Source organism: Mesoplodon mirus (genome assembly GCF_964341445.2).
Source record: "Mesoplodon mirus genome assembly, chromosome: 1".
NCBI lineage: Eukaryota > Metazoa > Chordata > Mammalia > Artiodactyla > Ziphiidae > Mesoplodon > Mesoplodon mirus.
Window position 1 is genome coordinate 23,295,586 of NC_138976.1, and position 14,462 is coordinate 23,310,047.

At 47.5% G+C, this 14,462-nt stretch overlaps 1 protein-coding gene across 1 annotated transcript in view; it reads left to right on the plus strand.

Annotated features, from left to right (window-relative positions):
* POLR1E (RNA polymerase I subunit E) overlaps positions 1–14,462 on the plus strand; it is a 38,124-nt gene that overhangs the window by 21,142 nt on the left and 2,520 nt on the right. Inside the window, exon 11 of the mRNA XM_082613825.1 lies at positions 1,114–1,247. Within this exon, the coding sequence (XP_082469951.1) occupies positions 1,114–1,247 (134 nt within the window). The remainder of the gene's footprint in view (positions 1–1,113; positions 1,248–14,462) is intronic.

Genomic DNA, 14,462 nt, shown 5'->3' on the forward strand with positions numbered 1-14,462 from the left:
GGTTTATCTGTGGTGATGTGCTGAGTGAAAGTTAAATTATGTATTTTAAATATAGCATATTTTAAATCAGAGATGATTTCCTCTCCTCCCTCCACTCCCCCCCTTTTTGGCTTTTAAAACAGCTTTCTTTTTTTAATGATGAGGGTTTTTTGCTTTTGACTTTTTTCTTTTAATAATTTTATCTTGAGAAAATAAAAAGTTGTCAACCCTAGGTTGGTTCCCCCAGTTTTCGTTTGGAAATTTTACTGGTCAGTGAAATCCAAAGTCTTGGAAAGTACATGTTTTTCCCACTCTCCAAAGAAGTGCTCTTTACTGGTTCTTCATTGTCTTAATGTGATTGTGGCTCAGGTGCAGGAATGAGTTCTGGGCTGGGAGTCTGGAGAACCGAGTCCCCATCTGCCTGATGGACTGTGTGATCTTCCCCTGTCTGAGCCTCAGTTTTCCTATATGTAAAATGAGGCCGATACAAGATGATCTTGAAGAGCCTTTTATCGCTGCGAGTTCATGACCCTGATAGTGGTAGAACAACAGTATGTGAAAATAATAGCCAACATTGATGGAGCTCCTACATGTGCCAAGCACTGCTTTCCTTGTCTCATTTAATCCACAAAAGCCCGTAGGACAAGGGTACTATCATTGGCCTTAATTTACAGGTGAAGAAACCAAGGCAGAGATGTTCAGAAGCTTGCCCAAGCCACTGCATGGCAGAATGGGGATTCAAACCCAGATAGTTGAGAGGCTATGCTCCAGACCGCCACATCAGGGTTGGGCCCACTATGGCCTGAGTGCCAAGTCTGGCCCACTGCCTGTGAATAAAGTTTTATTGTAACGTAGCTTCAGTCATTTATTTATATGTTATCGATGGCTGCCTTTGCATTACAATGGCAGTGACCATGTTGCCCACAAAATGTATAATATTTGTTATCTAGACCTTTACTGTCCCTGCACTAAATCATGCTCCTCCTATTATAAGGAGCTGGTTGGATGGCCCTTCCTCAGCTGTTGACTATGTACCAGGTGTGAGGGGTGCCTGCTGTTTTCATTGTGAAGGAGTGAATGGCTCCTGACAGAGCCGGTCTTAACACATTCCTCCTTTTCCCTCCCTTGTTTTAGTCACTGCTCCTTTGTCATAGAAGCGTTGAAGTCTTTGCCATCAAGTGAGGAGAGCCGAGACCGCCAGGCCCGGTGCATATGGTTTCTGGACACTCTCATCAGATTTCGAGCACAGAAAGTGATTAAGCGGAAAAGTAAGTCCATGCTAGACATTTTTTTTTAAATTGAAATATAGTTGATTTATGTTGTTAGTTTCAGGTGTACAGCAAAATGATTCAGTTACATATATATTTATACATATATATGTTCTTTTTCTGATTCTGTTCCATTATAGGTTATTACAAGATACTGAATACAGTTCCTTGTGCAAGGAACAGCAACAAGGACACTAGGTCCTTGTTGTTTATTTTATATATAGTAGTGTGTATCTGTTAGTCACAAACTCCTAATTTATCCCTCCCTCCCCCGCTTCCCCTTTGGTAACCATAAGTTTGTTTTCTATGTCTTTGAGTCTGTTTCTGTTTGGTAAATAAGTTCATTTGTATCATGTTTTTAGATTCCACATATAAGTGATATCATATGGTATTTCTCTTTCTCTGTCTGACTTCACTTAATATGGGAATCTCTAGGTCCATCCATGTTGCTACAAATGGCATTATTTCATTCTGTTTTATGGCTGAGTAATATTCCATTGTATATATGTATACCACATCTTTATCCATTCATCTGTTGATGGACACTTACGTTGCTTCCATGTCTTGGCTATTGTAAATAGTGCTGTGAACTTTGCGGTGCACATATCATGATAGACATTTTATTCTAGTTATTTTCAGTCTGTTATTTGTCTATAATTCTTAGACTAGCTCTAGTGAGAGAGGAAATGGACATGTCTTTCCATGTCTTTATTTATAACTGTGTAACAGTGGGATTCTGATTGGTACTGCTGACATGCTGAGAGAACTTGCCAAGCCCTTTCCTCGGAAAATAGGGTCGGGTTGGATTATATGATTGCTCACGTCTAACATTCACTACTTCTGTGTTAGGCAAAGTTGAATATCCAGGCAAATCAAATGAACGTTTTAAGGGACAGTTGGACAAAGAGTTGTATGGGGAGAAAAATTGGCCTTGCTTGTGAAGGCTTGTGGCATGTTGTTGTGTCAGCTGTTTCTGACTGGGAGAGAAGTCAGTTTCTGCTGGTAACCCGTGCCACTGATCGCCAGGGCATGGGTGGCTGCCATACACTCACATCCACCCAGAGTCAGAAACCCAGAGGGAGACACCTGTGGTTTTAGGCATAAGGTGCATGCAGTCGTGTTCCTGTGATTGGGCACCCAAGGGTCTGTACAGACACACCTCGTTCTATTGTGCTTCACTTTATCGTCCTTCGTAGATATTGTGTTTTTTACAAATTGAAGGTTTGTGGCAACCCTGTGTTGAGCAAGTCTGTTGGCGCCATTTTTCCAAGAGCATCTGCTCCCTTTTGTGTGTCTCTGTCAGGTTTCGATAATTCTCACAATATTTTAAACTTTTTCATTGTTACATTTATTATGATGGTCTGTGGTCAGTGATCTTTGATGTCACTGCTATGACTCGCTGAAGGTTCAGATGATGGTTAGCATTTTTTAGCAGTATTTTTTTAACTAAGATATGGACTTTTTTTATCAGATGGTTTTTCTTCTTCAATTTGTTAATATGGTATATCACATTGATTGATTTGCATATATTGAAGAATCCTTGCATCTCTGGGATAAATCCCACTTGATCATGGTATATGATCATTTTAATGTGTTGTTGGATTCTGTTTGCTAGTGTTTTGTTGAGGATTTTTGCATCTATATTCATCAGTGATATTGGTCTGTAATATTCTTTTTTTGTAGTATCTTTGTCTGGTTTTGGTATCAGGGTGATGGTGGCCTCATAGAATGAGTTTGGGAGTGTTCCTTCCTCTGCAATTTTTTGGAAGAGTTTGAGAAGGATGGGTGTTAGCTCTTCTCTAAATGTTTGATAGAATTCACCTGTGAAGCCATCTGGTCCTGGACTTTTGTTTGTTGGAAGATTATAAATCACAGTTTCAATTTCATTACTTGTGATTTGTCTGGTCATATTTTCTATTTCTTCCTGGTTCAGTCTTGGAACGTTACACTTTTCTAAGAATTTGTCCACTTCTTCCAAGTTGTCCATTTTACTGGCATAGAGTTGCTTGTAGTAGTCTCTTAGGATGCTTTGTATTTCTGCAGTGTCTGTTGTAACTTCTCCTTTTTCATTTCTAATTTTATTGATTTGAGTCCTCTCCCTCTGTTTCTTGATGAGTTTGGCTAATGGTTTATCAATTTTGTTTGTCTTCTCAAAGAACCAGCTTTTAGTTTTATTGATCTTTGCTTTTGTTTTCTTTGTTTCTATTTCATTTATTTCTGCTCTGATCTTTATGATTTCTTTCCTTCTGCTTACTTTGGGTTTTGTTCTTCTTTCTCTAGTTCCTTTAGGTGTAAGGTTAGATTGTTTGAGATTTTTCTTGTTTCTTGAGGTAGGCTTGTATTGCTATAAACTTCCCTCTTAGAGCTGCTTTTACTGCATCCCATAGGTTTTGGATCATCATGTTTTCATTGTCATTTGTCTGTAGGTATTTTTTGATTTCCTCTTTGATTTCTTCATGATCTGTTGGTTATTTAGTAACGTATTGTTTAGCCTCCATGTGTTTGTGTTTTTTCCTTTTTTTTCCCCTGTAATTCATTTCTAATCTCATAGCGTTGTGGTCAGAAAAGATGCTTGATATGATTTCAGTTTTCTTAAATTTACTTAGGCTTGATTTGTGACCCAAGATGTGATCTATCCTGGAGAATGTTCCGTGCGCACTTAAGAAGAAAGTGTAGGGCCTCCCTGGTGGCGCAGTGGTTGAGAGTCCGCCTGCCGATGCAGGGGACACGGGTTCGTGCCCCAGTCTGGGAGGATCCCACATGCCGCGGAGCGGCTGGGCCCGTGAGCCATGGCCGCTGAGCCTGCGCGTCCGGAGCCTGTGCTCCGCAACGGGAGAGGCCACAACAGTGAGAGGCCCGCGTACTGCAAAAAAAAAAAAAGAAGAAAGTGTCATCTGTTTTTGGATGGAGTGTCCTATAAATATCAGTTAAATCTGGTCTATTGTGTCGTTTAAAGCTTGTGTTTCCTTAGTAATTTTCTGTTTGGATGATCTGTCCACTGGTGTAAGTGAGGTGTTAAAGTCCCCCACTATTATTGTATTACTGTTGATTTCCTCCTTTATAGCTGTTAGCAGTTGCCTTATATATTGAGGTGCTCCTATGTTGGGTGCCTATATATTTATAATTGTTATATCTTCTTCTTGGATTGACCCCTTGATATTGTGTAGTGTCCTTCCTTATCTCTTGTAACATTCTTTATTTTAAAGTCTATTTTATCTGATACGAGTATTGCTACTCCAGCTTTCTTTTGATTTCCATTTGCACGGAATATCATTTTCCATCCCCTCACTTTCAGTCTGTATGCGTCCCTAGGTCTGAAGTGGGTCTCTAGACAGTGTAAGGTTGGATCTTAACAAATGGCACCGCGAAACAGAGGAAAGCTTCAAGTGAGCTTTATTAGGGGGCGCTCCCGGGCGAGGTTCACTGGTCCAAGAGAAAGGGGCCAGAGAAGTCACACCCAGGCAAGGGTTGGTCAAGATTTTATAGGGGAAGAAGGGATAGGGGTGTGGTGAATCTGGGAGGGCGCAGGGTATTCCTTATTTGGTGGTCTCTTCGGGTATCGTGGCAATATCTGGTGCTGGTTGCATCAGTCTTGGGACCGTTAGTCCCACCCCTCAAGGCGGGAAGGCTGAGCCGGGTGGAAAGTCCCCAGGTCATTTCCTGGAACTGGGTGGTCCGGAAAGTCTCCAGGTCAGTTTCTGGAACTGGGTGGTCCGGAGAGTTTCGGTCTGATGCAACCTGTGAATCTGATTGCATTCCCCTGCCTCGGGCCAGTTGGCCTTACATCCCGACATCTTTGGTGTAATGGGGCGGCGTTCTGATCTCTGGCTACTTCATGCTGAATAGGGGCGTCGAAAGGGGAGTCAGGCGACCAGAGGTCCGAGGCTTAGGGGAGAACAGTGGGGGGCTCTGTAGGAAGCAAGATGTAAGGACCGAGGAGCATTTGGTTTGCGGCCACCCGAGAGACTTCCTCCATGCGCCTACGAAGGAACCTAAGAAAACGGGGCAAACATGAGCAAGATACAGATGAGAATTAAGGGGCCTAAGATTGGTGTTAGCGAGGTATAGAGGGTGGATCGCCACCAATCGGGAATTGGGGACGCGGACTGTTGGTGTTTGCGTTGGAGTTCTTCTCTTAAGCGATGGAGGGCATTTACATTGTCTTCGACGAGTCCTGTTTCATTGATGTAATAGCAGCATTCCTCCTGTAGGAAGAGGCAGGTACCTCCTTTGTCGGCCGTCAGGAGATCCAGGGCTCGTCGATTCTGGAGAGCGACTCGGGCTATGGAGGTGATTTGGTGCTGGAGAGAGGAGATGGAGGTGGCAGAGGCTTCAATGGCTAGCTGGAGTTTATGTTCTAAGTCGCGGGATGTTGAAACACTATGTGTTAGAGCTCCCCCACTGAGGCCTGCAGCGACCACGGAGGAGGCGAGAGAGATGCCTGCAACCAGAGCAAGAAAGATAGCTCTTTTCCGTCAGGTAAAGGGCGGCGTGATTAGTGAGGAAAATTTGGCTTGGCTATACAGTGTGAGTTGTGGGACGAGAGTAATGGGGATACATGGGAAGGGAGAGGAAGAATTGATCTCTTTTGTGAGGGAATCATTGCACCACAAAAACATGCCTGGTGGTGCTTCAATTGATGTGTTTACCGTGAGGGATGAGTTGCAAAGAAACCCAGTATCAGCTAGATTTGGGCGGCTGCCGTAACAGATGGTGAGATTTTTTGAATCAAGGAATATGGGGACTTTTAACGGGGAAAAAGGTGGGTTTTGGGAGGTGTAGGAAGTAGAATTGAAGGGCTGGTCGAGTGGGACAGCAGCCAAGGGTGGCCGGCCAAGCGAGGCACATAGAAAGCAGTCGGAGATGTTACCTATTCCTGTGTGGTTGAGTATCTGTACTGCTTGACAGATGAGGGTCAACCAAGAAAAAGGATCCTCTTTGTGTTCGGGGTGAGGTAGTTGGTGTCTTAGGGCTTGTTCTGTTTCTGGATGGCAGTGGCTTGTTCGCTCAACTGTTGGATAACTTTGGGAATCAAATTGATATATGAGTGAAAGACCCTGATAGAGCCCACGGGGTAGGTATCAGTTGCCCATCGGTAGATTTTTCCTTGTACCCCTTTTACCCATCTTGTGTCCCAGGGATCTTTGATGTTGATGAATAATTGACCCTTGCCATTTGTGGTGAGCAGGTGGGATTGTCGGAGCGAGCTCCTGGTATCTAGTTTTGCCATATGGATGTTACATGAGTGATAGGGGCACCCCCCATAGGTCTCATCCCACCATTGACAGTAGTCTCGGGTCTGATCGTAAGTGAAGCAGACAGTGGGGGTGGACCATCCCAGGGGAACACCTTCTGTGTTAGAGATGGGGATCTGGACTGTTACCAGGGCCTGGCACCCATCTGGTTGGCAGTCTCCCATGCCCAGGACTCGGGCGTGGGTCTTACCTTTAGCTTGCCATGTCCGGTGGACATGGAAGCGCCATAGGGACATCTGGTGAGTCCTGGGTGGCAGGAGCAGCAGCAGGAGGAGAGACAGGGTGACGGACAAGCTGTAGTCTCGTGGGACCCAGCGGTAGGGCCGTCCAAGTCTCTGGAGTTGGGGCCATTTTAAGGCGGGAGACATGGTACCAGGAGGGGTGTCCCAAGAGCTTAGCTGCCGTGGGAGTGGTGAGGATCACCATATGGGGGCCTGTCCACCATGGCTTGAGAGCTTGAGGGTGTAATTCTTTGAGGAGGACGCTATCACCGGGTTGTAAGGGGAGAGAGGAAGTTTCAGAGATAGTCACTGTTGGTAGATGACGGTCAGCGGGTTCGCGGAGAAGATGGCGAAGCAGGGAGAGGTAGGGAAGGTAGGAGGCTAGGGGTGGACTCTGGGTTGGTAGGTCGTGAAGGAGGAAAGGGCGGCCGTAAAGTAGTTCAAATGGACTGAGGCCAGTAGGAGTCCGAGGTGAGGCTTGGATTTGGGTAAGGGCTAGAGGAAGCAGGTCGGGCCATGAGACACGGACCTCAAGGGACAGTCTGGTGAGGTCGTCTTTTAAGATCCCATTGGCGTGTTCAACCTTACCGGATGATTGGGGGTGGTAGGGGATGTGGAGTTTCCAGGTGATCTGGAGAGCCTCGGATACCTGTTGAATCACCTGAGAGACAAAGGCGGGTCCGTTATCCGACTGAATGGAGACCAGCAGACCAAATCGGGGGATGATGTGTTGAAGCAGGATGGTGGCGACTGTGTCTACCGTTTCTTGAGTTGTTGGATAGGCCTCGATCCAACCTGAAAAGGTGTCAAGGAGAGTGAGCAGGTATCGGAAGCGTTTGGAGCGGGGCATATGGGTAAAGTCGATCTGCCAGTCTTCACCAGGCTGATGTCCACACATCTGGTGTGTAGGAATTCGGGGCCGAAGGCCTCCTTGTGGGGAGATGGATGTGCAGGTTTGGCAGGCCATGAGAGTCTTTGAGATGGCCTCTCTAAGTCCTGGCAGATGAAAGAGGGGGTCCAAAAAACGGAACATTGCTTTTGGACCAATGTGTAAGGATTTATGGATGTCTGATAGGAGGCCGGCTGCTTGGGCCAGAGGTAGGGCAATTTTGTTGTCTATAAAAATCCATCCTTTGTCGTCTTTGTGTCCCCCTTTTGATAGTAAGGCAGCTTCCTCGTGCGGGGTATATGTGGGTTGGGTAGGACTGGTAAGAAATAGGAGTGGAGCTGGAGGATCCCCTTTTGTAAGCTCTCGGGCCACGGAATTCGCCTTCGAGTTACCTTGTGCTATTGGGTCGGATGGGAGTTGATGACCCCTGCAATGGATAATTGATACTTCGTTAGGAAGCTGGAGGGCCTCCGGGAGCTTTGCTATGAGGGGAAGCGTTGACCACTGGGGATCCCTTAGTGGTCGGAAATCTGCATTCCCTCCATAGTGCTGAGTGGCTGTGTGCACTGAGAAAGGCATATTTAGAGTCTGTGTAGATGTTAACTCTTTGGTCTTTGGAAAGGTTAAGGGCTCGTGTAAGTGCGATTAGTTCAGCCTTTTGGGAGGTCGTTCCTTCTGGGAGGCTGTTAGCCTCGATAATAGTTGAGATAGTTACCACCACGTAGGCTGCCCGTCGGCGTCTGTCAGGACCGAGTATCGAACTACCATCCACAAAGAGTGCGGTTCGGATTTGAAAGAGGGGTGTCAAAGAGTCCCTCTCTTGGTGGTTTGAAGGCTTCTATGACATGAGGGCAGGAATGGGATGGAAAACTCCCAGTGCCAGAGATAGGCAGGAGGGAAGCCAGGTTCAGGTGAGGGGAGAGATCAAGAGAAATAGCTGGGTTTTCAGTGAATAGTAGGTGGAACTCCTGGATGTGGGAGGGGCCCAGGAGGGAGAGAGACTTGTGGCCTAGGAGGTCGACCAGCTGGTGGGAGGAAAACATGGTTAGTGGGTGGGCCAGAGTCAGTTTGAGTGTTTGTTTGGACAGTTCGGCTGCTGCTGCTAGGGCCCGAAGGCATGGTTGCCATCCCCGAATGGTTGGGTCTGGCTGTTTGGAGAGGTAAGCCACGGGGCGGTAGGAAGGCCCTACAGGCTGGGCAAGGAGTCCAGTGGCTATTCCGGCCCGTTCATCCACAAAACGGTGAAAAGGTCGGCTTGGGTTGGGCAGAGAAAGGGGAGGAGAAGATATCAGAGCGTTACGGATGGTGAGAAAGGCCTGTCGAACGGCGGAAGGAGAGGTGAGGGGTCCTTGAGGGGTTTCTTTAGCGGCTAGATATAAGGGTTTAGCGAGGAGAGCAAAGTTAGGGATCCAGTGTCGGAAAAATCCTATAAGGCCCAAAAAGGAGAGAATTTGTTCTGCTGTTTCCGGAGGCTGGAGTTCACGGATAATCGGGGTGCGATCGGCTGTTAGACCTTTTGTGGTAGGGGTAAGGTGGAGCCCCAGGTAGGTTGCAGAAGATACAGATAACTGAGCCTTGGCTGGGGAGACCCGATAACCGCGGGAGCCAAGGTAATTGAGGAGATCTGCAGTATGTTGTCTTGAGAGGCTGAGAGATGGGCTACAAAGGAGGAGGTCATCTACATATTGAAGGAGTGTGCTGGGGGTAAGGGAGCAGGAAGTGAGGTCGCGTGCCAGCGCCTGACCGAAGAGGTGAGGACTGTTGCGGAAGCCATGGGGAAGAACTGTCCAGGTGAGCTGAACTGTCCAGGTGAGCTGAGTATGAGTATCCGGATCCATCCAGGTAAAGGTGAAGAAGAAATAGGAGTCGGGGATGTAGGGGGATAGTGAAAAAGGCATCTTTGAGATCCAGAACCGTAAAGTGGGTTGTGGATGGGGGGATATGGGAGAGCAAGGTGTATGGGTTTGGTACTACTGGGTGGAGAGGAATTATGGCCTCATTGATTAGTCGGAGGTCCTGGACCAGGCGATAATCCTCAGAGGCCTTGCGGATAGGCAGGATGGGGGTGTTGCAGGGAGAGTCAGTGGGGATAAGGAGTCCCTGGTTTAGGAGTCTGGGGATAATAGGTTGTAGGCCCCTAAGGTGAGTCTCAGAGATGGGAAATTGGGGCCTTGATGGAAATTTGGAGGGGTCCTTTAGGCGGATGAGGACGGGGGAATGGTGTGTTGCTATTATGGACTTAGAAGTATCCCAGACTTGGGGATTGATTGGGTTCAGTATGATTGGAAGAGGGGGATCGGAGGGGGAGGGTTCTAGAGACAGGCCGAGAAGAGGAAGCAGGAGTTGGGAAGAGGGGACCTTAGGGTCAAGTCTAACCAGCTGGAGGGAGGCCCCTAAGTGGAAAAGGACATCTCGGCCTAGCAAGGGAACTGGGCAGGATGGTATGACTAAGAAGGAATGAGTAAAAGGGAGTCTTTCGATATGACATGGGAGTGGACCGGTCTGGAGTGGGAAGGATGGTTTGCCATCAATACCCATGACCGAGATCTGGGAAGGAGAAACTGGCCCAGAATAAGTAGGCAGGACCAAATAGGTGGCCCCCGTGTCCATCAGAAATGAGATGGACTTACCTGCTACCTGTAGCGTTACCCTGGGCTCGGCGAGGGTGATGGGGGTCTTCGAGTCCGGGCGCCGTCAGTCGTCAGCCAATCCCAGCAGTTCGAGTGGTAATGCTGTTGGGTCGGCCTGCCCCCCGCGTGGAGACGCTGAGGGAGGGCCAGTCGTAGGGCAGTCACTCTTCCAGTGGCCCGTTAGCCCGCAGCTGGGACAGGGCTTAGAAGGAGGTCAGGGATTGGGACATTGGCGAGCCCAGTGGCCTTCTTTTATGCATTTGAAGCAGGCCCCTGGTGGGGTTGCCTTTTGTGGACCCCGTGGATGCTGTGATCCATGGGAGATGGCTGGCCTTAGGGTGGCTACAAGAGCTTGGGTTTGGAGGGCCACCTTCTGGTGCATCCGAGCCTGTCGGCTGGCTTCTGCCAAATCCTCACGGCCATTGTAGACTTTAAAGGCCATCTTTACCAGATCTCGAATAGGGGTTTGAGGGCCGTCTTCTGCCCGTTTTAATTTCTTTCAGATGTCCGGGGCTGATTGGGTGATAAAATGGGTGGCTAGGACCGCTGCCCCTGCCGGGGTTTCGGGATCCAGCCAGGTATAGAGAGTTAAGGCTTCTGTAAGGTGATTGAGAAAGATAGCTGGATTTTCGTTAAGTTCTTATCTCTTTTAGTTTTTCAAAATTGACTACCTTATGAGCAGCAGCCTGCATGCCAGCCAGGAGGCATTGGATCATGAGGTCGCGTTTACGACGACCATCTTGGCCATCCTCATAAGTCCAGCCTGGATTGGTGCCAGGTACGGCAGTCGCTCCGACAGGCATGGAGTTGTTGGTAAGGTGAACCTGATCTGCATGGTTTCGGGCAGCGGTTTGAATTCTTTCCCTCTCGTCAGGGGTTAGAGTAGAAGATAGGATCACAAAGATATCGTGCCAGGTTAGATCGTAAGCTTGAGAGAGGTAGCGAAATTCTTTGATGTAGCGGGAAGAGTCGGCAGAAAAGGAGCCTAATCGCTTTTCGATTTGAGAGAGATCTTGGAGGGAAAAGGGAACATGAACTCTAACTAATCCTTCCGCTCTTGCTACCTCCCTCAGGGTAGAGGAGATTTGGATCTTGGGAGTCATGAGAGCGTGTATGTGCACTAATTGGCAAAGCAAGGGGCGTGGGAGGAGAAACTGTTGAGGGAGATGGGGGAGCAGTTGGATGGGCCAGAGCGGGTTCGGGAGGAGGAGGGACCGCTTCAGGGTAGGGTGGAGGTTGGAGAGGAGCTCTGGAGGGGAGAGAAGCGAGAGATTTGGGTGGGTCGGCTAGTGGAGAGGGGTCATCGTCAAAGGAAATTAGGGGCTTGGATGTAGGAGATGTCTGTTTGGCAAGAATGATCTGGGAAGTGGAACAATCGATGCAGAGGGAAGGGCGGGAGCGTAAATACCAGAAGGCCTGAACATAGGGGACCTCGGACCATTTGCCCGTCCTGTGGCAGTAATTATCTAGATCACAGAGGATGTTAAAATTGAAAGTCCCTTCAGGAGGCCATTTGGATTGATTGTCTAGAGGATACTGTGGCCAGGCCGCAGTGGAATAGAAAATAAGCCATCGGCGATGGAGATCTTGGGAGAAACCAAGGGCTGTAAAATTGGCTAGGAGACACCCCAGGGGCGTCTTAGAATCTGGTTTCGATTGTGAGGTTCCCATGACCCCCAGTCTGTCCCTGAGTGAATGGAGAGGGAGAGAGGCGTCCCTGGTCTCAGTCTCCAATTCACGGCAGGTCGGAGGGCGGTCAGGTGATTGGGACGTCTCCACGGTTGCCCGAGGCCCAGAGAGAGGACGGAGGAGTCCCTGACGCGGCCGTGATTAGGGACAGGGAGTCCGGTGGGGAGGGACTCTGGGGTTCGGAGGGAACAAGGGAGGGGGACTTACCCCATTTTCTGCCGGATCGGGTGGATGAGTAGAGGTTCCCTGGTTGTCTCCTGGGGGAGGGGAGGAGTGGCCCGCGCGGTAACCCGCGGGGCTTGGTACCCCTCCTGGGTTTTGGCACCAAATGTAAGGTTGGATCTTAACAAACGGCACCGCGAAACAGAGGAAAGCTTCAAGTGAGCTTTATTAGGGGGCGCTCCCGGGCGAGGTTCACCGGTCCGAGAGAAAGGGGCCAGAGAAGTCACACCCGGGTGAGGGTTGGGCAGGATTTTATAGGGGAAGAAGGGAAAGGGGTGTGGTGAATCTGGGAGGATGCAGGGTATTCCTTATTTGGTGGTCTCTTCGGGTATCGTGGCAATATCTGGTGCTGGTTGCATCAGTCTTGGGACCATTAGTCCCACCCCTTGAAAGGCGGGAAGGCTGAGCCGGGTGGAAAGTCCCCAGGTCATTTCCTGGAACTGGGTGGTCCGGAAAGTCTCCAGGTCAGTTTCTGGAACTGGGTGGTCCGGAGAGTTTCGGTCTGATGCAACCTGTGAATCTGATTGCATTCCCCTGCCTCGGGCCAGTTGGCCTTACAGACAGCATATATATGGATCTTGTTTTTGTATCCATTCAGTGAGCCTGTGTCTTTTGGTTGGAGCATTTAATCCATTCACGTTTAAGGTAATTATCGATATGTATGTTCCTATTACCATTTTCTTAATTGTTTTGGGTTTGTTTTTGTAGGTCCCTTTCTTCTCTTGTGTTTCCCACTTAGAGAAGTTCCTTTAGCATTTGTTGTAGAGCTGGTTTGGTGGTGCTGAATTCTCTTAGCTTTTGCTTGTCTGTAAAGCTTTTGATTTCTCCATTGAATCTGAATGAGATCCTTGCTGGGTAGAGTAATCTTGGTTGTAGGTTCTTGCCTTTCATCACTTTAAGTATATCATGCCACTCCCTTCTGGCTTGTAGAGTTTCTGCTGAGAAATCAGCTGTTAACCTTATAGGAGTTCCCTTGTATGTTGTCATTTTTCCCTTGCTGCTTTCAATAATTTTTCTTTGTCTTTAATTTTTGCCAATTTGATTACTATGTGTCTTGGTGTGTTTCTCCTTGGGTTTATCCTGTATGGGACTCTCTGTACTTCCTGGACTTGGGTGGCTATTTCCTTTCCCATGTTAGGGAAGTTTTCGACTATAATCTCTTCACATATTTTCTCTGGTCCTTTCTCTCTCTCTTCTCCTTCTGGGACCCCTATAGTGCGAATGTTGTTGCATTTAATGTTGTCCCAGAGGTCTCTTAGGCTGTCTTCATTTCTTTTCCTTCTTTTTTCCTTATTCTGTTTCACAGCAGTGAATTGCACCATTCTGTCTTCCAGGTCACTTATCTGTTCTTCTGCCTCAGTTATTCTGCTATTGATTCCTTCTAGTGTATTTTTCATTTCAGTTATTGTATTGTTCCTCTGTTTGTTCTTTAATTCTTCTAGGTCTTTGTTAAACATTTCTTGTATCTTCTTGATCTTTGCCTCCATTCATTTTCCGAGGTCCTGGATCATCTTCACTATCATTATTCTGAATTCTTTTTCTAGGAGGTTGCCTATCTCCACTTCGTTTAGTTGTTTTTCTGGGGTTTTATCTTGTTCCTTCATCTGGTACATAGCCCTCTGCCTTTTCATCTTGTCTGTCTTTCTGTGAAAGTGGTTTTTGTTCCACACGCTGCAGGATTGTAGTTCTTCTTGCTTCTGCTGTCTTCCCTCTGGTGGATGAGGCTATCTAAGAGGCTTGTGCAAGTTTCCTCTGGACATTGTTTCTTAATTTTCATTTTTAATTAATTATTGGACACTTTTTTTTAGACATGATACTACTGCATACTTAATACAGTATACTATAAACATAACATATGCACTGGGAAACCAAAAAGTTCACGTGACTCGCTTTATTGTGGTGGTCTGAAACCAAACCTGCAATGTCTCTGAGCTATTCCTGTACTCATCTTTTTCACTATTTGCTTAATTCTTATTTTCACATTCCAACCTCCCTTCCTTTCCCTCTCCCTGGGCTTTCTCCACAATCTGTTTTGCTTTCTAACATCTTTTGAACTCTGTATCTTTAGGCCTTACTGGAGTTTGCACTCTGTATCTTTAGGCCTTACTGGAGTTTGCTTTTCTTTCCTGTCACTGCCTTGTCATGAACATCTCTTGTGCACGTATGGTCTGCAGGCTGAAGCACACCTGAGCACGTGTTCATTTGAAAGTGGCTGTTCTGTTTCACAAGCCCCTTCTCTTCCCACCTGCCTCTGTTTATTTCAGTGGCCCAACTGTTGTCTTCTTTTCCCAGCTCATAGGTGACGTGTG